The sequence below is a fragment of the Onychostruthus taczanowskii genome, unplaced genomic scaffold (assembly GCF_017590055.1).
Source record: "Onychostruthus taczanowskii isolate IOZ18803 unplaced genomic scaffold, ASM1759005v1 scaffold49, whole genome shotgun sequence".
Taxonomy (NCBI): domain Eukaryota; kingdom Metazoa; phylum Chordata; class Aves; order Passeriformes; family Passeridae; genus Onychostruthus; species Onychostruthus taczanowskii.
Window position 1 is genome coordinate 1,521,841 of NW_024502458.1, and position 24,147 is coordinate 1,545,987.

At 38.3% G+C, this 24,147-nt stretch overlaps 1 protein-coding gene across 5 annotated transcripts in view; it reads left to right on the forward strand.

Annotated features, from left to right (window-relative positions):
* The window catches only part of KCNQ1 (potassium voltage-gated channel subfamily Q member 1), a 333,024-nt gene that overhangs the window by 206,543 nt on the left and 102,334 nt on the right, over window positions 1-24,147 (forward strand). For all 5 annotated transcript variants that reach the window (XR_005953446.1, XR_005953447.1, XM_041415143.1 and 2 more), the window contains 3 exons: window positions 16,219-16,294; window positions 23,023-23,117; window positions 23,787-23,833. Coding sequence is in view for 3 of the 5 variants with exons in the window: in XM_041415143.1 (XP_041271077.1) it covers window positions 16,219-16,294; window positions 23,023-23,117; window positions 23,787-23,833 (218 nt within the window). In the remaining 2 variants the exon portion in view is untranslated. The remainder of the gene's footprint in view (window positions 1-16,218; window positions 16,295-23,022; window positions 23,118-23,786; window positions 23,834-24,147) is intronic.

The following is a 24,147-nucleotide window of genomic DNA, read 5'->3' on the forward strand; positions in this document are numbered from 1 at the left end:
AACAATAGAACTTGAGTGGGAAAAAAAACCCACAAATTCAACTTAATCACCTAATTATATAAATAAAAAGAATTTTTATTTGTTGTTGCTCTATTTTGTATGGTTTGTGCATATATATATACAAACACAGACAACGCATGTACATACTGTTCAAAAGAGGATCATATTTAAATCTATAAAATAGAAAGTATTCTTAGGGGTATTTAGATTTGCATTTAAACATAAGCAGGGGCCATCTGGTTACAGCACAAGTCAGACAAATTTGATAATCTGTTCTAGAGAGCAATGTCATCTTAGTCTTCTCAATAAAAATGCAGCAGATAAAGATTCAGAGAATTGACAAAAAATTGCCCCACGTGGAGCCTCTCAGACTCATCCAAATCTCTTGGGTTTTCAAACCCAAGAGTGTCATGAAAGTCTTAAGAGAAAAGATTTTGAGCTGATTTTTTATTTGGGTTGGGGTTTTTTTGTTTGCTTGTTTGTTTTGTTTTTTCCTGTTTCCAGTTCAGACTGGAAATTCTACAAATTTTTTCCTTATCGTGGCATTTTATCATTGATGCATTATGTCTTGACTTGCAAACAGAAATAATTAGTATGAAGAAAATATATTTAAATATTTTCCTTTTAAATGTATAATTCCAAGAGTTTTCCAAAGACCAAACCGTTTGTTTCTGGTTTGTTCTGAGATTAAGTGAAATTATTTTTGTTTCAGTTAAAGACCAGGCTTTTATTGGTATAAGGCAACACCGAGATAGATGGTAGGGTTTTCCTGAGTGTTTCTAGCTGTCTGCTGGCATCTTCAGGAATTTATTTAGTGTGTTTAAAGAAACCCAGAGCTACCAAGAAGTGCTAGAGGCTGAAATTCTCAGTTATGTGCGGAAAGAACATTTGCCTTGTGCATTAAGCTCTGCTGTTCTTAAGCCATGTAACTTTTCATAGGCCGTAACTTTTCATAGGTCATAACTTTTCATGGGTCTCTCACTGGCATTGCCATGGAGATAAATTGCCCATGGGATGAGCTGCAGTCACAGCTCCACAGCTGCTGCCCAACAGACATCAGCCCTGGCCTGAAGAAAAGTCATCACTGAGTCCCTGACCCCTGAAAGGCACAGCAGAGTCTTCACAGTCGCCAGGCATTTTCTGCCCACGAGGAGCTGGCCGTGCCTGGCTCGGCACTTTTGCATAAACCAGCAAACAAGCCCAGATTTTTAAGAGCTTCCCGTTACAGCACTCCAGGATGGAGTCTCTCTGGCTATAGTCACTCAAACTTGTTTGTAATTTGTCTGGGTTTGGTTGAATTTTAAGCAGATTTATCAGCTTGGTTTTCCATTTATTCTGACCAGACTGTTACTTCATTTAAAACATGATCAGTGAATCACTTAGGCTGGGAAAGACCATTAAATTCATAAAGTTTAACCATTAACCCAACGCTGCAACTCCACCATCAATGGTAAGAAAATATCCTGTTGATGATATGAAAATAATAACAAGCAATGAGTAATTAATGCATTTTATACTTGCCTGTGGAAAAGTTGTAAATCGGTACAGTTCTTTCACAAAGCAAAACATCTGTAAACTGATTGCTGACATTACAATTCAAAATCAGGCTATAAATACCACCAAAACTCCAAGTTCTTTCTTAATCCACACAAAATCCTCCAAAAAAGGCTGTGTCTTTATAAGCCAAGCCACTCTAAGAACCAGCAAAGAAAGAGAAAATATGCAAGTATATTAATTAGTTGATTATCCCATTAAGCCACACACAGGATCAGACACCTCAAGGCCAAAAAGGGACTTGTAAACCTGCGGGACAATAAATATCGGGTTGCCACTACTTGTAACATTTTATTAATGTGACATTTGCTCTTACAACCCATCATTTGCTGCCTACAAGATATTTAATAGGATTTTAAAGTGGAATTCAGGATACATGATTTGTTCATCAGCAAATTCCAGGAAAATCAATACTCACTCAAAAGTGCTGGGTGAAAAGGCAACTTTAATTTTCTTCTAATGGATGTTCTTTCTTCTGTATTCTAAAAGCCATGCAAAAATTGAGTAATAAAATTATGTTGGGGGGAGGAGGGGGAATATTGCACTTTTATATGTGGACAAGCCTAGATAATTACCTGTTTGCAAAAATACCTGTGATGTTGCTCAGGCTCTCATCAAGGTCTCAGTAGATGGACCTGGTGAGAACATGCTGTCATAAACTGGAAGGAGAGGAAAATAATTAGAATAAAAAGGGCATGTGAGGGGGAAGAGAAAATACAGCCTCCGAGCCTGGTTTAGCTGAAGCCACACCATCCATAGATGGAATACACTTGGCTGGTTTTCTCATACCATCCTTGCCAAGGAGGAAAGCAGCATTAAACCCAAATAAAAAACTCCTCCAGGGGTATGATAAGGCTATGCCTGCTCATAACTGTTTTTCAGTCCCCAAAGAGATCAGGGCTTAATAATGAAGACTGAAATTAAAGATCTGAACAACGTCAACTGTGAAGTCAACTCTTTGCTCTTGATATGGGGGTGGCATTGTGCATTAGTACTTTCAGTGCTGATAAACACTCCATGAAGATCTAGACCTCAAATGAACTTAGTTTTGTTTCAGTGTTCCTGCATATGCTTAGCCTGCTCTCCTCTCTGTTCTTAGACTGTGAAGAACTCGTGGATATAAACACAAGGTGTAGAAGTAGCTGGTAGAAAAGTACTACTGATTTTCAGTGCACTTCTCCCATTCCACACTTCCCCACTTTCTCAGAAGATTTTCAGTGAGGCATCACTGAGGTGTCTATTGAAAGTTTCCTCACCTTCCTTATCACTTTAAAATACTTTCTCAATTTTGGTGTTTTCAAAATAAAATTTTTCTCCTTTTTTCTCCAGTTCTTGTTTGCAATTTGCTTTCATAGACATCTATTGTATGTTAATTACTATGTATGTTAGCTTATATAAGTAGATATTTTTATGAAATAGTCAGAAATTGAATAATTTACGGCCTTGCAGTGTATCTGCAAAGTGCTTACTAGGAAGAACCGATTATGTTTGGTAAGTCCTTTTTCTTCCAAACAACTTTTGTCTTGCAAAATTTTGAATAAGTTTTTGCTTGGTTTCAAGGCATGTGTGTAATTTGTTTAGCTCAGAAAGCAAGGTTGCAAAACCAATAGCTACAGTGACAGCCTGATTTTACTACGTTCCTCTTCAGCATTTGTGTTCATCAGGATATGAGGATTATATTCTCTGAATTGTGTTCAGTTGTTAAGAAAAATACGTGGAACCAAAGAGTAAGGAGAAGTAGGAAAAGGTTCTGCTGCAGAATTGGTTGGTAAAAGGCAACAAGTAAGGAAATGTGGAAAGACATTTGCGTGATTATTGAGTGGTGGCACACAGAGTGAAGGCTCTGAGATTTGATGGCTGAAGTCACAGTAAGCTATGAAGGGCTGTGAAAACAGGGACAAATAACTTTTGACTGATACAAGAGAGAGGAGGAGCCTCAGGACAGATCCACAAAATATCAAGTAGAAAAATCTGGGTGTAGGAAAGTCAGAGGAGGAGAGAGAGGCCACGAGCTAATGTGAAGGAAGGTGGGTAGGGAAGAGAGCTGGCTCACAGGAATATGGAGAGAAAAGAGGAGAGGAGGGCCTGATGCAGTGGTCTTCTAAGCAAGACTTTCAGGATTGCCTAATTAAATCAGTGGAGTCCTGATTTGAACCAGCTGAGGGTTTGGCTAACTCCTCCTGATTCTACCTCTTTTGGGGGAAAGACACTTGAGAGTGAGAGCTGTGTGTGCATCTATTTTACACACAAAAAAGGGAAATTCTAGTATTTCTAGAATAAATAAAGCTCACCTAAAACTTGCCAGGATCAAGGCATTTCTGTTCCCTACGCTTGAGTGTAACTGAGCTGATGCTCAACCCTTACTGAGGAATTACTGCTTTGTAAAAATGTATATTGCAAGGCTGTAAAGTTACAAAGTAATCTGATATTTCTAACAACGTATTCAACTGTTAATCGTTCTGTACGCATCATCACATATTTACACAATTAAATAGGAATATTAAGAAAAACATTTTTTCCTGTGTAACAGCATTTAAATTGAAATATACAGCTGGGCTTGTTAACAGTTTCTTAATTAAGAGGGGAAAAAGTAATTAAAACACATTCTGCTTTCTATATCTAACTTACCAGAGGATAATTCTAGTAAAAAAAAAAAATACATTGTTGAGTTATGCTTGTGCTTCAAAGCCCCAGAAAGAAACGGAGTTCACATACCAGAGTAGTCAGTCCCAGCCAGTTTCTGTCTCCAGCATATCAGCCCATAAAATTCCCTGCCTTTTTGCAAGAGTAATAACACAGTGCATTCTTTAACTTTGAGATTGAACAAGAGAAATTGGATGTTTCAGGTCAGATCTTTCCACACAAAAGACCTAATTAATAAGTGTGCATCTAGAATCCTCCACAATATATAGTCTGCATTTGCTGTCTTGTCTTCTTGTATGTACAAATTTTCCAAGTTTCTAGTGATCCCTTGGCATGCCAAGCCCGTGTGTAGGTTCAGGGCTGTTGTTCTCCCCTTGACTTCATGCACATAGTCCTGCACCCACTGTGTGGAAGATGGGGACTTCAATGTAATTGGTACATTTTGGCAGGAACTTCTGCCCTGGATGTGCTTTAAAGAAGGGTTTATCCATCTGTTTGGAGCATATGGTTCAGTAAATGTGATGTCCCTATTTTTGGTGGCTTTCAGGATGCGAAGTGCTTCTTCCTTCTTACTCATAGAATTTGTACATATGGAATAGGTCGGGTTATTGCAATAATTTAGATAATCTCATGAGATTTTTCAGAACCATGTATACATCCCAACCTAGTCAGATGGTCTGATGCATGTATTTGGAAATCCCAATGGCGTTTGTATACCAATACCATCATGGGCTCACAAGAGATGATGTCTGGATCTGAGCATCTGCAGGAATAACGTGAAGCATTGGGTGGTCCTACTTGAACTTGGACTGTAGCTTGAAAAAGCTTTAGTGATGAAAGGATGAAGGTGGAGCTGTTGATGGTCTAATCGTAAGTTCTCCACAAGTATGTATTTGTGAAAAATCATTCCTTGGATTGAAATGGTTTAAAAGTAAAAGACGTGGCTCTTGTGGTTGTGGAGATCTGCTAACACACCATTTGACATACCAAATATTGGTCATAAGGCAGAATTGGTCTAGTAGCATAATTTTTTGTCTTACACACTGTTTTTCCCCAAATCTTTCTTTGCAACTACAATTACATTAAAGAGCTGTAGCAAGATTTTTCAAAAGAGCTCATGTTTTTTTCATGTTGCCCCCTCTGATTATTGTAGCACAAAATTCTAGCCATGACTGTATTTTTTGGATGCTCCACAACATGCCCAGTGGCTAAGATTGAATTCTTTTTCATGATGCATTTTTCTGCTGTTCTCAGGTCATTATTTCTTCACTTGAAAAAGATTCAGGTGCCCATCATTGCCACTTGGGAGATATTTTTTTCCATCAATTGCAACCTTTTCAGTGAAGACCAGAGACACCCTAGCTTTTCATTAGGAGACATGGACAAAAGTACCCCTTCACTGAACTGCAGCCAATAAAGGGAGAGAGCTTGAATTACCACAGGCAAATACTTTGTCTGCAGATGAGTGATCTTGCAGTAAGCTTAAAATTATTTTTCGTCTTCTCCTGTCAGCCATCCTGGGATGGTTGGTTTAGAGTTTTCTCTAAAATATTATGCTGGGTAGAGATTTAACATGACATACCATCATACTTTATTTCAATCTGGGCCCATTTCTGGTTTTAATCACACCATTGTGTTATGTATGTGAGTGAATTTCTGGAAATACTGGAACTCTGACTCTGACAAGGTATAGACTAATGCATCTTGGCAATGCTGAGATTCCAGTCCATTCTTTTACACTTTGTTTTTTAAATTTGAATTTAAAAAACAATTAAGAAACCAAGGAGAAGGCTGTGTCTTAGGCTTCAAGTTAGAACAGGATTTGCTGTGTTTTGGATTTTTTTTCCAGCGAGCCATAGGAGAAGCTAAACTGATACAGAAATTATTTGGGATCTTAAGGAACAATAAATAAACAATATGTCATCTTAATGCTCTTACATATTTTTGAAAAGAAATTATTACTAATGTGTTAGTATTAGTTTTCCTATTGCCTGATTAAGGAGTTTATAACATTATGGTGAGACGACAGGCTGCTAGTTACTTCATTCCCAGTGAAATATAGCCTGATATTCAAAACCAGAGGCCTGTGTTTGCCAGGTCTTGCTCTATAGGAGAGATCCTAATCTCAGTAAGATAAACTGCTTAAATAAAAGTTGATGAAAGAACAGTCCAAAGACTGGATTATGCTCTAACAGTTTTACAGTGCTTTGCTTTAGCACAATTCTGTGCTTGTGTCCTTAGGGAAGTCTAAACTATTCAGTGTTTACAGAATTGTATTAATCTTGATTTTTGCCAAGTTAATTTCTGTTCAGTATTTGTATATTCATTTTTATTTTGTACTGGGAAGGAATTATGGGGAAAGGGTTAAGAGCGTGCTTGCTCTTCATCTGTTTTAAATCCATAAATGTGAGCCCCTGTGCTGTTTCTAGGTTTCAGATTACACTCTGTGATTTATAGGGAAAGGCTGTTCTCCACAGTTGAAATCCCATGTGTTTCCCTACTATTGTAAAATAACAAATCCTGGAGAATGCTTCCAGTTGCAAAAATTGCAGTTTTGAACTACATTTGTAACTGCCTTTTTTCCCTGAAGTGATGGCTTTGACAAGGGAAGTGAAGTCCCCTTGTCCCAATGCCATCTTTCACCGTTTGCTGGGCTTTTCATTGCAGCTCACAGAAACCACAGCAACACCCTCATGTTTGCAGTCCTCTATCAGTTTATTTTTGGAGGCTACGCCCACTAAAAGAGTTTGGCTTTGTGTTTTTCAGTGGAATTCTGTGGCAATGGTGGGGGGTTTGGATACAGTTTGATTTCAGAATTCAGTGCATAGAAAAAGCTTCACGGCAGCAAGTTCCACCTTCTCCTTTTCATTACTGAGGAGCAGGAGAATTTGCTAAACACCTCTGTAATAAAAAAACACATGGAAAGTGTTAAGACATCTGAAATAGTATCATCACTTAATTTAGTAATTATTTAAATGTTGGTATTCACATCAATGGCCTATTCCTTTCAGGTATAATTCCTGTCTCTGCAACAGGAGACCTGGTTCATTTTTTCAGTCACTACCATGCAATGACTTTCATGTGTGTTGAGCAGCTGATATACTCTCTCAACTTTGCCTTGGTAGCGTAGTTGAATTTGTGAAGATGTATAAGTGACTCTAATCTCTTGCCTGTGATTGGTTTTACAAATAAGGGACCATGTCTTTACTTCTATTCACTATTATTCAAAATACACATATCACTGAGATGCGGGGAAAAAACTGAAGAGGGTTCTGGCTAAAGTTGTTGTGTGAGGTTTAAATAACACAGTACTGCTTTGACCTTTCATGGTTCCTCTATGAACTGCATCAGTAGCTGACCCAGTGAAAGCTTATTTCTTTTGTCTCAAAACAAAAGGTTAAATGGGATGGCCACAGTAGTACTACAAGATGAGTCCTAATTAAGATGTGAGATACAGCATATGTTAAATTAGCATGTGTTATGTAGAGTAGAAGCAAATAATTGGGAATAGAAACATATAGTTGAGAAATCTCAATGGGTTATGTTATTTTGATGCTTTTCATATTCTTATTCAGCATTGGATATTTTTGTGTACAGATTGTATCTGAGGTGCATTCTGAGCAATGCAACAGACAGAAGACAAAAAAATCAAACTCAGTCTTGAGTTTGCAGGGGCTTTGTAGTTCCCTACAATGAGCACAGCAAAAGCTACTGTGTAGTGTGAGCAACTTCTCAAGCATAATGAAGTAGTATAACAGCCAGTTAAATATTCAAAGGTTATTGTAAGTTTAATAGGCAAACAATAGAGAGGCAAGTAGCCAGAGGAAGTATGGTTATTTCTTCCTAGTGCCTCTGAGTGTAGCCCTGCGTTTCCTTGTATAATTCAGAGCTATAAATGAAAAGCTCAGCAAAAAAATATTATTTTTAATCTGAAAAGATGGCTTTTAACCAGAGGAGGCAAAATAATAATGCCTACGGCTTCCTGTGTGCAATGAACAAAAAGCTCTGTTGTGTTCTGAATTCAGCTTCTTTAGAAAGAGAGTTTAATGTGTCAGACTGTATCTGTAAGAGTGCTGTACATTATTATTTACTTATCTGTGATCTCATTTGTGTCTCACTACTTTCAAATTGCTTGGCCTTGAAACCATGTGAAAAAGCAGCAGCCTTCTAAGTCAACAAGATGCAGAGAGTGAAGAGCTGAATAAAGGTTCTCTGTGATTTGATATGGACATCAGTATCAATTGGTGTTTGATAATGACATCACCAAAGCTGTGAAACAATACTTGGTTCTGACAAAATGGGAGCTGGCTTGTATTTTTTCCTGCTTTCTTTATGTGGCTTTTTGGTCCCAGTGAAAGATAATTTTGCCCTACCTATTTTTTTCCCATGTTCTTTGTGCAGCTCTTCCTGTCCTAGTTAGAGGCATAAGTTAAAATGGAATTGTGAAAATATCCAGCAAAGGTGATTAAGGATGTATAAGAAATCTCAGGCTATTGCCTGATTTCCATACTAACTGTCCTTGTGAGAGTTGAGTTCTTGGCTACCATCACTGTGGAGCAGACAACAGAGGAAATATCTTGTTGCTACATCTGTTTGCCCCAGCATGCCATTAGTTCTGAAAACCTGTACCTGATCTTCATTCTAGCTTCAGCAATTTGTCTTTGTTCTAGACATACAACGTGTTGGACCATTTCCCCAAGGAAAATTGAACAAATTTAAGAGTGAACAAATTTAAGCTCCAAAATCCTATGCTGTTTAGCTGTTCTGGATTCTCTTAGGTCTAGCTGGAAAGGATTTTTTGTTTGTTTTTGTTTACAACACCAAAATCCCCCCAAAGGAGATGTTATTTCTTAAACTTTTCCTTCTTTGTATGTTTGTTAAAAATCTGCAAGCCAAATCAAGCTAAGTCACACTATCTGTAGAGAAATGAGGATTGCTATAACTATATGAAAGGATTTCTCAGTTAAACCCATTACTTTTGAGAAGGGAGACATGAAAGCTGCTGTAGAATAAAATACAAATCCATTAAAAGATGACTGTGGTTTTAAAATTACATATTTTAAATAAAAAAAGACCAACCACATATAGCTGGGAAATTACATAGTGGGTGAAGAAGAGTACAAACATTAATTCAACTTAAGCTAATTCCCCATGGGCCAGTGTTCACAATTAGTAAATAATCAAATTGTTTACTGGCTGAAGGGTTCACCAAAAGCCTGAATTTGACATTACTCCTGCAGAGTAATTTTTAAATTTAGAACCACTGATACTACTATGGAAGTTAGCCTCTGCATTCCCCTAAGTTGGGAACAGAAATCACATTATAAGACATGCATTTAAGTCAAAGAAACTTTTACTTTTTAAGTTAAACCCTTGAGATATACTGTTCTATAAAAATAAATTCGTCAAATGTCTTCACAGAAATAATTAGCTATTGTTGTTGAATTACTCGGTGCTTAGATGAACAAATTCATTTGATGAAATCTTACCCATTCATAACTAATTTACAAGCATGAACAGGAGTTCAGCTGATGTAGATCTTTCATAAACAGATTGTTTGCCAGTAATTACTAAAATGCCTTTGAATGCTGAGACCAAAAAAATTTTAAAAAGCCATCTTCACTTCTATTTGTGATTCTTCTTGTTCTATGTATTATCTATTATTTCTGTAGTTCTGTTGCATTTAAACCTGTGAAGATGCTGGTGGTGAGAACCATGGGGGGATAGATGAATTCAACCAAATTTTATTTGTTTTGTCACTAGTTTCTAACTTTGCTTACACTGAAAATGTTGTGGGAGCATTTAGTAAATTCCAGTACCTGAAGGGAGCCTACAGGAAAGATGGAGAGAGACTGTTTACAAGGGCAGGTAATGACAGAACAAGGGCAAATGGCTTCGGACTAAGAGAGTGGGTTCAGATGAGGTAGCAGGAAGAAATTCTTTTCTGTGAGGGTGGTGAGGCACTGGAACAGGTTGTCCAGAGAAGTTGTGGATGTCCCATCCCTGGAAGCGGTCAAGGCCAGGTTGGAAGGAGCTCTGAGCAACCTGGTCTAGAGGAAAGTGTCCCTGTCCACAGCAGGGGGTTGTAACTAGAAGCTCTTTAAGGTCCCTTACCACCCAAACCATTCAGTGGTTCTGTGTAAACTAAGCCCATTTAATTAAACTTCAGATGTGTAACTGTTTTGCTCTTCAAATGCTATCATACCTTCTAACAATTCTGGGCAGCTTTTACTCTTTATTCTTAAGATAGTTTTTGCAAAACATTTATGGGCTAGTCTATGTGTAGAGAACCCTCACTAAACTGATCATAATGATGGCAAACAACAGTTCCTAAACTAGCAACAAATGAAAGGAGAAACTGGGTAGTCTACAATATTGGAAATAATCAGTGATTCTGATTTTATCCCTGAGTATGGTGATCAAGTATTTCCTGTTTCAGAATTCACAGCAATGCAACTTAATCTCTTCCAATTTTCAACATCTAAAATGCAGCCCAGTGCAGAGAGATTTCCATCAACTGGGTGTAGGCAGGGAATGACAGAATAAGCTTGAGCCACAGCAAATTCTATACCCAAAATGCCTGGAGGACTAAGGATGGAAGATTTCATTAGACTTAAATGCACTAATGAAATGGATTAATGTAGTTACTCTGAATCTCTTCCACCAGATTCTGTGACAAGGAATGTTTTTCAGGGCCTGAATGGAAAAAAATACTTCAGTTCACATGCAAAACATATGATTAAAAACTGATGCATTAAAGATAAAGCTCAAATCTAAATAATGATTACTGCCAAAAGCTTCAGGCCAACTAACTTCAGTCTTCTTTCTTAATACTTTACCCTGTCCCAAGTCAGAAATTTAAGATCACTGCAGAGAATTTAAATAGGTTTTAAAAACTGAACCTGGCTTCAAATCAGTGTTAGGTTTACCGAGAAATGGGCATTTTGTAAAAGATGTTATAAATCTGTGGCTCTCTCCAGCTGCATTTTTCGTTCCTGTTCGACTCATTCTGAATAGACAGCGTTGACCTTTTAGCTCTGATAATATCAGCGTCCGTGCGCGCTGGGAGCTCTGTGCCAGACATCACAGTCCTGATAATGAAATGTTCTTCACATGAACAAAAAGGCAAGTGTTATAAATAGGAAATCAGCACCACCTTTCCTCTGCCCTGTTGCTTTAATATTTCTGTTAACACTAAACCAATATGTAGAACACCTTCCTGAGATGAAAAGGGGAACAGACTTCTAATGGAATTACTAAGGGTTTGATATAAAATTCAGCAGCTTTGTAAGATCAATAAATATTTCTAATTAATAATTGTTTTTCCTTTCTGATTCTTTATAAATAAATCTGTTTCAGAATGGGGATTAATCTTGTAAAGCTTAATTTTTTAAAAAAGGGGTTTTTTTTGTCTTGAATCATAGAGCAACTGAACCATGCACCTGCTTAGTTCCTTTTTTGATAAAGCAACACAGTTTTGGCAATTAAAAAGTTTGAGCCTTTGTCCCAGAGCATTCTTCTGGGGTGGCCCTGCATGTTCCCTGGCAGGAAGAAGGCAGGTGGGTCCTGACTGAGCAGTGACATTCCCAGTGAGTGTGGGACTGGGGAATGAGCCACAGCTTCAGAAACCTACTGGGGCTTTGGCCGACTGTGTTGGGGAAAATGAATAATATGTAGTCAAATGAACAAAAGTCTGAATTGCAACAGTTCAGAGCATTTATTAATGTATAATAACTTTCCAACCAAATGGGAATGTCAGTTGAATTACGTAAAGTATTTCATCATTCTTGTTTTCCAGTTTAAGTGAAATTCCAGTTCAGATTTCTGATGGACTGATGATGAGATCAGATTTCCACTAAGTGACTGGTTGTAGGTTAAGTATCTTAAAAACTAAAGGAGGCAGGAAAAACTAAGGATTTCTAGTCATTTAATTCTGCCAGGCTTTCTTTTTTAATGTGGATGCTCAATCTATTGTATTTTATTGCCAGGTTTTTTCATCTCATTTCTGATGCTTTGAATAGTGCCTGAATCCAGAACAGGTTGTTTTTCACTGCATGTACAAAGCAGTCCTAGTTTATACCTGCAAATAATGTAGGTTTGTATAACTCTATTTGCCCTATTACAACCAGGATGGTCTTCTGTTGTTGCATTGTTACATCCTTCTTCATCCTTCTGGATTCCTAAGGGTTATAACAGTGTTGTAGATTCCTTGATGGCTTCAGGACCTAATTCTGTGAGTTTAAATCCATGGGAAATGTCACATAGCATGTGCTGTATTTAAGGTGATCTTGATGTCCTCTTTATATTGAGAAAGAAATGGTAACCACTGGTAGCCAGCGAAAGCTATTGGCAGGTTTTTTTTCCAGAAGAGTGCAGCCTGAGAAGTTGTCCAGCATCAGAAATAATAACTTTAGCTTGATTTTAAAGGCATTCTGTGTATATTACGTTTTAAGGTAACATGCTGCTGGTTATTAGAATCAGTCAAATGCTGTTTGGCAGGGTCCTTCAGATGTCAGTTGTGATATTAATGGGTATGGTGACGATGAGGCTCAAAGCCTGATGAATGCTTAGGGGAGGAAAATATCTTTGTTGCCAAAAGGGCAAAAGGCCTGCTGACCCTGTTGCTAATGCATTTATCCAACAAGCTTTCCCTCAAAGTCAGGCAAAACGTAACATCTGAAAATGAGGGAATGCAGTTGCATGAGAGCTTAGCTCATACAGCTGCACTGCAGCAGAATGTAGATGGATTGAATGTAGGAGAATAGAGAGAGTGATGAAGGTAATCTCACCCCTAAGGAGTTACAGCTGCACTAATTACCAAGCATTAGGAATAGCCTGCCTTTAATAGGACACAGCTAGATCCAATTAGGAAGAGTATTGTAAAAGCGTAGATTGCCTGGTCGAGAAGTTAGATGGAGTTTGTTGGCTGTGCTGTGAGGAGTTGCCCATGAAAAAAGACCCAGAAGGTATGGAGCTTTTGCAAGAAAATGACAGCATCAGAAGGTATGGAGCTTTTGCAAAAAGATGACAACAGCAGAACGGCTCTCTGGAGTTGCCTAGCAGTCCCTGAAAACCCCTTCTAGGCTGCCATCAGAGACTCACTGTGCACAGCAGGGCCTCTCCAAAGGGTGTTTCCTGCTGGCTGTGGGGATGGACTCAGCAGCGGGGTGAGGTGCTGTGCTGTGGCAGCACATTCAGGTGAGGTCATTTCCAGCCACACTCCTAAAAATATAAAGAAGTGGGTGTGGTAAGACATTGAGTACCTATCTGATGTCTGAGCGTGCTCCATGTGCCCAGAGGCTGCAGACAGCCCCTCTGTAACCAAAATTCAGAGGCGTCACAAGTGGCTGGACAAACAAATATCACCAGTTAATGGTTAAGCTCTCAATTTACTGAAGCATTTGTTACCAGTTTGCCAAAGAGATCAAACAACCGTGAATCACAACCTTGGCTACTAATTAAATCCTTTATTCCCTTCTCTTATCGCAGAAGCATTTAATCTTGGGGAATCAGGACAGCCTGTTGTGCAGAATTACATTTTACAGCATAAGCAGAAACAAGCTTACTGTAAGGCTTCCTACTGGAGCTGGAAATGGGAAGGATTAAAATGAGAATATTAACTTTCCCTCCTGGCATGGTAGTTCATGTTAGCACTGAAAAATGATTGCTGGTGAATAGCTGCATTGGAAAATCATTTTGGTTGTGTAGCTTTGTTATTTCACTGAATGGCAAATACCATTTTTATTATCCTCCAGCCTTGCTTATAGATGGGACTTGTCCTCTAGATAGAGAATGAGGGATTTGGTGTGCTCTGCTGGTGACTGGCTGTCCCAAAGAAAAATGTTTTATTCAGAAATAATGGACTGTGAAGAACACCCCAGAGGAAATGAGGCATAAACCAAAACACTACAAGCAGTTTTATGGCAATTCAAATATATTTCTATTTGTCAAAAGATGTTTTTGTGTGCTTTTATGTATAGGATGTACAGCTGCATGATATCATACCTTTGATATTTACTAGAAAATTAAACAGTGTTTACCTTTTTGGCTCCCATCTCTGAGAAGCAGAACTTAAAAGCCCAAACACTTTATTTCCTTTGGGTTTGGGGGAAGTCATCCAAGTCCTTAGCAGCAGAATGATGCAGCACAGGCTCACAGAACAGGGGTACCCTGAACCAGCATTAGGCCAACTCAGTCCACTGGGAGCTGATCCAAACACACAGCCATTCCAGGCAGGAGTAGCAAATTTCCATTTTTGTAACTTGAACTGTGATGTTGCAGTCAGATCTGTGGGAGCAGGGGTCTGGAGATAGTGTCCCTAAGACACCTCAGGAAGGTGTTAAGAGGGAAAAAGCTTCCTATGCAGATCTAACTGTAGGTTTGGTGCATAATTATTGAGGTACAGATGATTTATAGAAATGCACTTAGGGGTAGCCATCTGTAGACCTGCAGTGAAAAGCTGTATGGTATTAGCTTAAAAAGCAATGCATTTTATGCTGTTTCTGGAGAAAGTAATCTTTTCTGTTATTGCTAAATCTGAACAATTTCTATAGTAGAAAGAGCCCACCTGTGAGGCAATAGCTAGAAGTAGGAAATGATGGCTTTTTTTGGTTTTGCTTTTGACTTTGCAGAATGCTTCTTTCTTACTAAAAAGTGTGAGTTTTCAGAAGGGGAACACCCCAGCTACACCTGTTCAGAGGACAGTCATCCACCATTTGCACATGCAGAACTTTTATTTACTGGGGGAGATCTATCCTGAGGAAACAGCTGAATACTCTGAAAATTCCAGGTTATATTTAGCTGCAGAGGCCTTGGTGATACCTTGCTGTAACACACTAAAGACCCAAACTTGCACAAACTTTTATAGAACTTAAAATAATTCTTTTATGGCACTTACATGACTTCTCCATCCCTTAGTGAGTATGAATGCTGTCATGTTCATTATGGAGAGAAAGCTCTGCAAGGTGACGTCTCAATATGGCATGCTATCAGTGTTGCTAATAATGAGTTTATAAAGATAAAACATCTGGAACAGCTAACTGCTTTTGCAGCTGCTCCCCAAAGCCATCACTAGAAGTCTGTTTGGAATGAGAGTTAGAAACACTAGAGGTTCATGCAGTTAAAAAGGAAATAAAGATGGTGCTGTAATGTCATTCAAGTGCATCTTGGTAAGAGTAATGGAATGAGCAGTCTGGCTTAATGTTTGATACTATGTTTTAATGTTAAGAAGAAAATGCATCATTTTTGCAATCTTTGAAAATTTTGAAATAACCTTTGGTTTTAAGGCAGTTTGAAAAATAATGACAGTCTATGAAAGTCTGTCATTTTAAAGCATAATGAGCAAATTATTTTTTCTTTATTCTGTTGTCAGATCATATGCATATGCACAAAGAGGGGCATATATTTTTTAAAGACCTGTCAGATTATTTTGTCATTATCTTAAGCTACAGCTCCAATTGGGGATAAATATGTATGTAGATGTTACATCCAGCAACCACTAGATTATTTGGATTGTTTAGCAGTCAACAAATCAAAGATCTTTCAAGTGTTTTTTATCTAAATAATTCTTGGGGGGAAAAAAAGTAATGTAAGTGAAGAAACATGTTTATAGAAATTGTGGGGTGAACACCTCAAAAAACCCAAACAAACCAAAAAATCCTAAAAACTGGAGTGACCATATAAAAGCTGTTCATGGCTGGATATGCAGGAACTTGAGAGTTTGGGGCTTTTTTTGTGGAAATGAAGCTGGGAGGGACACATGGAGGTTTGCTTAGACACAGAAGGCGGTTTTGTGGATACCTCTTTTAGCTGTGAAATGGGTGCAAATCTAGCATGGGTCGGATAAAACCCTGGGTTTTCAGAGCCTTCTTGAAAGGTGAGGAAGGTCAGCAGAAATGGTGTGTTGTGCTGCCAGGCTGGATCACAGCTACTTACACTGTACATCGACATTTTGGGGAAGGGTCATTTCTTGTCAGGATGGAGATGCTCTTTCCCCCCTCACCCTCCTCGTTTTTCCCACAGGCTGCGGGAGCACCACCGCGCTGCCATCAAGGTGATTCGGAGGATGCAGTATTTTGTGGCAAAAAAAAAGTTCCAGGTGAGTTGTGAATAGAAAGCTCCTTTTCTAAATAAACCCTTTTATTCTCCTGATTCATTGTCTCTTTTAGAAACTTAAGAGAGACTAACACAATTCATTTCAGTAATGGTGATCTACACCCACTATTCTCTCCCTCCTTCAATAGGGCGGTTGTTTCACACAGGTTAGTCAACTATGGATGCACTGGAAATAGGCTAAACTCCTGAAATGCAGTCTGAATTAAAATGTTATTTTCTGCTAATGGACTTGACCCTTAGCCCTCTGTTATCGCTGTCTCTTTCTGGCAGTGCAAACATTCTCGTATGTCTCCATTAATTCTGAGCTGTGTGCTGCTTTCATGCCCAGTCAGTAGGATTAGAGATTAAAATACTATCTCGGCCTTGTTTCTGTCCCTTACTCAGTGATAATGAAGTCCTGATAAGAAACCAAGGTGGGAATTTGTTAGTGTATTGGAGGGTTTCTCGTTTCTTCTCCATTCTCCCCCCTGCATAGTAGGAGACCTCCTTCCCAATTAGTGAGATACTGATTCTCTTTCCTCCTCTGGCCCTCACTGATACATTTCCCATGTGCCACTTCACTTGCTGTGGTGCTGTGATGTCATAAGCATTTAACAGTAGCTAATTCACCTTGTTTCCTGGTCTGAATAAAAAATTCTGACTGCAAACTTTCAAAAAATCTATGTCATTAATCCAGTAAAAACACATGTTAGCAGCCTTCAGCTTGATTTAAACCAGGTAAGTATATATATAGGTAATAAATATATTACCTTACTTAAAATCAATCAATAAGGGATAATCTCTAGAGAACAGGCTTCGCAACTGAAAATGCAAAGGATGAGAAGGGGTTAACTGCCTAAATCCATTTTCATACATGACCTAGCTACTACTGCTTCCAATAAACCAGAAAGCTATCCCACCTTTAATCTAGACCCTCCAAAAAGGGAGAGTGTCTTTTCTCCTTCAAATTTGAAGGCTACAAAATTTAAGATCAAAAAGATCATGATGAGGATGATGATGATGATGACTAGCAGTGCAATATATCTATCTGTAACGCAAATTTTGCTGCTGTTACAATCCCACGGTTCTGATTTCCTTGTAAAATTCAGAAGCATTTCCTGAATTCTTTAGCAAATTTCTACTTTGAATCTTTTCATTTTTACTAAAATTCTTCAGCTAATTTATGGTTAAGGTTGCCTAAGCTTGTCAGAAAATTGCTTTAGTTATATATAATGTATTCAGATCAGCACCATTTAGGCTGAAATGTTCCATGTCCAGAGTTTTCTTGAAGAGAGGGCTTTCAAAAAGTTTCTGCTAGCACATTTCACCTTTTATTATCGTTATTAGACTAAAATTAAGAAAGGCACAGTGTCTCAACTACTTGAAGATAATATTTATAGTCATTTTGTTGAGAAGTTTCTTAGCACTTGCTGGTCAGCACTTGAAACTGAGCAAGGGATGTTGCCCAGTCCAGTGATGTGTCTGCTGCTGTTGTGTGAATAATTGCCTAAATGTGGCCAGTCCCATTAAAATCTAATTTATTTTCATTCAAAAACTTGATTGTGATCCTTTGCTCCATGGTAATTACTGAATCATTGCTCTCGTAAATTTAGATCATAAAATATTTGCCATGGTATTAACTAAACTGCTTAGTAACAAGAAATCCACACGTTGTAGATCTACCTCCCAAGTGGTATTTGTCAGAAACAGATTTTGAAAATGCCTGAGTACTGTGTGCAACATTATCTACCTGGCAAATAAACGAAACTCCCCTGCGGCAGATGATTTGATAGAAGCTGAAAAAGCATTTGACTGAAGAGAATGGGACTATTCAGTTCATACCTAAAACTTGTTTGTGCTCAGTGTCTCGGTTGCTAATCAGGCTCCTCAGTTGTACTCTCGCTTTCACATCTGCAAAAGGCTCTGTCCTGGCCATCTACAAAATCCCTGGACAGGGTTGTCTCCCATCTCTCCTCAGCAGCCTTCCTTCTGCCTGAAGGATCCATATGAGCTGCTACTAAAGAACTAAAAACGTCATTTGGCTGAAGTGGGGTGCATCTTAGGTCTCTGCTCCTGTGTACGAGTGATATGCTGCTGTTTCTTTAGAAGCAGAATCTCCAGTAGGCAAGTAGGGGAGTATCTGATACTTCTCCATCATTTCTGAATATAAGGTCATGATCAAGCTTAGAAATTTGGAGAGCACCAAAGTTACTGTTTTCCAAGGCACCCAAGTAACCTGATGCACAAAGTCATCTTGAAATTCAAGCCATGAGATGATTTTGAAAATCTCTCCTGTAATTAAGCGATAACCACAGTCATTATTCTTTCATTAAAAGTTGTAAATCTGTTATATGCACATAAAATAATAATAAGAAATTAAATTGTTTTAGCATGTGCCAAGTCATGACTGTACTGTTCCTAATAAGCAGACTAATGTAATGTCCGAAAATTAGGGTAAAGCAGAAAATGCATTTTAAAAATGTATCTTTCAGCATTTAAGATGTCTGTACAGCTGATTTTTAGTAGGTGTTTTCTTGCTAAGCTTTGAATTTACAGAAAAAGTAGGTTCCAAAAAAAGAAAATTTGGGTATTTTCTTCCTGTAACTGTTGAAAAAACCCACAACCCAATTTCATCTGAAGTCGGTTGGGCTATTCATGCTTAAAATTAGCTGGAACACTAAGGAAGGCCAGGACTTTAAAGGAGTATTTTTTAAAGATGCCTCTGAACCTTTTAGTAGGACAGCATAGGAAGAAGGAGAGGAAGAGGAAAATTTTGCAAAATAGGTCCCAGCATGAACCCAGCATGGTTCTTAAACTATACCAGCTTTGCAGGACACACCTGTAGGCCTAAAATTGACTAGATATATTTTTAAAGGGCTCAGTTAATAACAGGGGCTGATGGCATCAGAAAGACAAAAGCCAGTTAGAAAGCAAAGCCTTCCTGTTTAAAACTCAATAAATAAATAAAACAAATAAAGAAGAGATAAACAGGGATACAAGGATTTTCAAAGGACATGAAAAGCAAGTCTTTGTGAAGTATCATTTCCTCTTTAAAAAGAAGGAGAGAAATTTAGGCTGTATATAAAGTCAAGGTTTAAATATAGTCCTTAGGAGGATGCCCATGTATAACCTATGAGCCCAGCATAATATCATAAAGAATTAATACCATTTTTATGGATGTGTTTATGTTCTCATAAAGTCTGTAGGACTGTTTCAAATTCTATACAAATGATCACATTCAGCACAAGTCCTGTGCATCAGTGAAGATTAATGACTTATGGTTAAGTAAGGGTTTTATTGATTATAGAGAAAGCAGACTTAGAAATGAATGCTTTTCTAGCCTTTCTTCACCGTATCTACCAAAAATTAATTTTATATATTAGTTGTAAAGCAGATGTTTTTGACACAATCTAATGTTACAAATGAATTTTGGAAAAAAAAAATTGCAATACTCAGTTATCCCATTAGCTTGATTTATGAGTAAATAACCTTTGTTTTCCAATTGTGAAAGTTTCTAGAAGTCTTAAAATTACTGTACATAGATACAACTGTGATATCCATCACAGGTACAGAGACCAGGAATTTGTTCTGATTTCCCATTTTCATTTTGAAAACTTTTTAAATTTGCTTTCCATGTAAATTCTTCCAATTGAGTAAATTAATTTCCTTCTAAAATAGCTTTTTAACTTGTGGTATGATTTTTACCATGGCAAATACTCTATACATAGCATAAATACAGTTGCAGTTCTACCAATGACATAACCGTTGCCTGATTTGTTACAATTTCCCTGGAAAATCTTACATTTTTAGTCTTGTAGTTCATCATACTGTGTGACTCATGTGAATTGTGTGTGTAATATTCTCTGATCTCCATACTGGACTGTACTAAACTATGCATTTAGCACAGTGTCCTGTGCTTCACAGGGTGTTTTGCCCATTTTATTTGATGTTACCTGGCTGCATTTCCCAGAAATTCCCTTTTCCTGGATTCCCCTTTCCCAGCTCTGCCTCCCTGCCCATGCAGTTACTAGGGAGCAACAGCCACAGCCAGTGGTGCACATTTAATATTTGCCATTGGGTTTTGTGCCTTTTAAAAACTTTCATTTATGATGGGGGGAATTTTAACATATTTAAGCAGAGTTTTGCCATGAGTTTTGCTTGATTAGCAGAGGACCCAAAGTAAGGAAGAGAAGCAGTTAAGGAAGGCTGTGGGACTGGCTTCTACTTTTGTCTATTCCATACTAATCTGTTGCCTGCTGCAGGTTTTTTATATGGTCAACATCAAGAGTATTTTCTTACAGAAGAGCAGCTTTCAATACAGAGCAGTTACAGAAAAATCAGTACTGACTTAAATACCCAGTCTTACTCAGAAGTTTAGCCTCATTCTTATAATATATTTACTCCAGGTTTTTAATTCTTCTTTTAAAGAGAGAGAAACAGCCCTCTAAATGAAAAACAGGCAGGGAACTATTTACACAACTGTCAGACTCCTGTGTCAGAGTATGAGGATGGCAGGAGAGAGCTCTGCATCTTTATTCTTACTGAACACCTTTTCTGAGCCTGCAGTTTTCAAGCTTGCAGATTTCTCTTTGGCTTATTTATAGTACAAAAAGAATGCAAGAATCGTGTTTTTGTGTTTGTTTGGAGTTTTTTTTGTTGTTGTTGTTTTGGTGGGGTTTTTGTTGGTTTTTTGCTGGTTTTTTTTTTGTTTTGAGGGGGTTTTTTGTGTTTTTTTTTTTTTTTGCGTTTTTTTTTTTTTTTGCGTTTTTTTTTTTTTTTGTTTTGTTTTGGTTTTTTTTTGTTGATATCATATTTACAGTGCTGGTCCATGGAAAGATTTACAGGCTCATGCTATGGCATAATCATATTTCTTTCTTTGTGGATGTTAGTTATGATTTGTGTGTGTAAGCAGTTGGGGTGCTTGGGAATTGTTCTGTGCTCCTTGGTTAGATTGAAGCAATTCCCAGTACTGGTTAGCCTTCCACTAGTGTGTCTTACATTCACCCAAGGCTTGCAGTTGACAGGGGGAATCTGGGAGACTGAAATATAGTTTGTATGATGAAGTGATGTTACTAAAGGAATCATTCCTGAAACGTGGGAGCTGCTTCCCAAGCAGGTGCAGGGGACTGCGTGAAGGTGCCACAGTCTCCACAGCTTGTTTTTGTATGATATCCCACTTTCCATTGGCTTAGGAAAAAAACAGTATTTGTGGCATGGAATTTAGGAAATCCTGAAGTTTGGGAAATAAGATAAAGCAGAGAAGAGACATTAGCTTTTGAAGTACAGGTGACAAAATACTTCTGACACCTCAAAAGGGATCCAAATTCTGGTATCTTAGAAGCTACCACTGAAAACTCTTTTCCTTATTTTCAAACCATGCAAGAAAAGAGAAGTTGTAACTCAGCGTTACCAAGGTTTTTACAAAACCTTGAAAATTATCTGCAGAGTTTCTATAAACAGCATAACGAATGAGTCAGAAATCATACAATAATTTGGGTTGGGAGGAACCTTCAAAGGCCATCTAGTACAAACCCCCTGCTATGAACAAGGACATCTTCACCCAGTCAGGTTGCTCAGGGCCCCTCCCAACCTGGCCTTGAATGTTTCCAGGGATAGGGCATCCACAACTTCTCTGGGCAACCCATTTAAGTGTCCCACCACCCTTGCACTTAAGAATTGCTTCCTAATAGCTAATCTAAACCTGCCCTCTTGCAGCTTGGAGCCATTTCCCCCTTGTCCCATCACGGCAGGCCCTTATAAAAATCTGTCCCCATCTTTTCAAAAATCCCTCTTCAAATACTGAAAGGCTCCAGTGAGATGTCCCTGGAGCCTTCTCTTCTTTAGGTTAAACGACACAACTCTCTCACCCTGTCAATAGCAGAGGTGCTCCAGCCCTCTGATTATCTTTGTGGCCTCCTTTGGACTTGTTCTAACAGGTCCATGTTTTTCCTGTGCTGGGAACACCATTTCTGGCACTGTTAGGACTCTAGACTGTAGATGTAGGATCAAGATACCTTTAATTTGTTGCTACCCTTCAACATGTTCATTCACTTGCTTCCCAGTTAGTCTTGATGTCTTACAGGTAAATACTATTGCATTTATCTTGATACTATTGCCTCTGTGCTACACAGAAGTTGTTTTATGATTAATAGGTCAGGTGGAGTCTTTCCCATGCATGAGGTGCAAATTACAGACAGGGGGCATTTCTTGCAGCAGTGTTTCCCAGCAGTTTTGAGCTCAGCCAGTCTTTCTGGAAGAGGAAATCAGTCATGTACCTTCCTCTAGGGCTGGGTTTTAACTTCCCATGGTGAGACCTGAACTGGGAGCCCCAGCTGCTGACTGAGAACGGAGGTTTGTGCATGTGCAAGACCTCTTTATTTTTCAGTGGCCAAGGAGTATTAACTTGTTTCCAGAAGGAACTAGGGTGTGTACAGGCTTCTGAACAAAGTGCCAGATAAACTTTTTTTTGGCTCCAAGTACTTTTGAGCTTCAGTTTGGTGGATTATCTCTTGGAAGGCATACAGACCTGCAGAAACAAAAAGGCGGATGAAATGAGAACTGTCAGAATTATTCCACCAAAAATATGTGATCATGGCAACAATCAAAATAACTCACATGTTTACACAGCACTAAAAGAACTTACTGTTTACTCTTCAAAAACATCTAGATTGCTACAGCCCATTCCTCCATCCTTGTGACTTAAGGGCATCTTTTTTGTCTCTTCTTTTACAGCAAGCCAGAAAGCCCTACGATGTCCGAGATGTTATTGAGCAGTACTCTCAGGGCCACCTCAACCTGATGGTGCGAATCAAGGAGCTGCAGAGGAGGTATGTCAATGAAACCCCCTCCTGGTACCCATGAAAAGCAGCAAAAGAATGTTTGTAAATTAGGGGCCCACGTTTGAAAAACTGCCAGGGTTAAAGGTGCCATATTGGCAGGACTGTACACAGTTAGAAAATAGAAAATGTCATTTGTGTAAAGTTCTCTTTTCACACAGGGAGGAAAAGGCAAAAGTCTTAAAAATCTGATGACTGGAGCTTAGGTGTATTACCTCAGTCCCTGCTAGCTGTGACTATTGACTACAATCCCTACATGATAGGGGCTGTTCTATGCCTGCAAAGTGCAATACTGTCACCTGCTCTGGTAGAATTGCACCTAAGAGCCAACTAAGAGATGACAGATGCAAAAAGAAAGCTGCAAAAGAGCAAGGAAAAGAAAAATCAATGCTGAGCACATGGAGAAGTAATGGGCATGGTAAAACTTTACAGTGGTTAAAGAAGCTGTATAGCAATCTAAATCAAATCCCATTTTGCTACTAAATTTTTCCTTTCAAGCTACTCATAGCATAAAGCAACTGCGTCACTCACAGGACAAACCAAAATTATTTGAACTTCACTTGGTTTATTTGTGAAGAGGCCTCCCTGCTGCAGCTAGAGAGTGTGAATATGCTGGTTCAGACTGATAAAAAACAAAAATGTTTCTTTTTTTTTTTACAGGTTGGACCAGTCCATAGGAAAGCCATCTCTTTTTATCTCCGTCTCAGGTAAGTCAATACCAAGGATGTGTCTAAAATTAATCTGATGAACATATAATTAATGGAAAATACTTGCTCAAGTACTTTTCATTTTATTGCCAAATTTCTAAACTGTGCCAACTGGTTGTGCTCTGAAGATTAAGCCTTGGCAATAATATTTAGTCATCAACACTTAAATTACGGTTGTTCTTATTTAGATTCTTAAAGCACCTACTTTCACTGAAGTCTTCAAAATATTGGCTCTAGTCTTTTGGAGACTCACCATATATTCAATAAATTGGTGTGCTAAGATTACAGAGTCCCTGTGAAATTTGTAATATTCA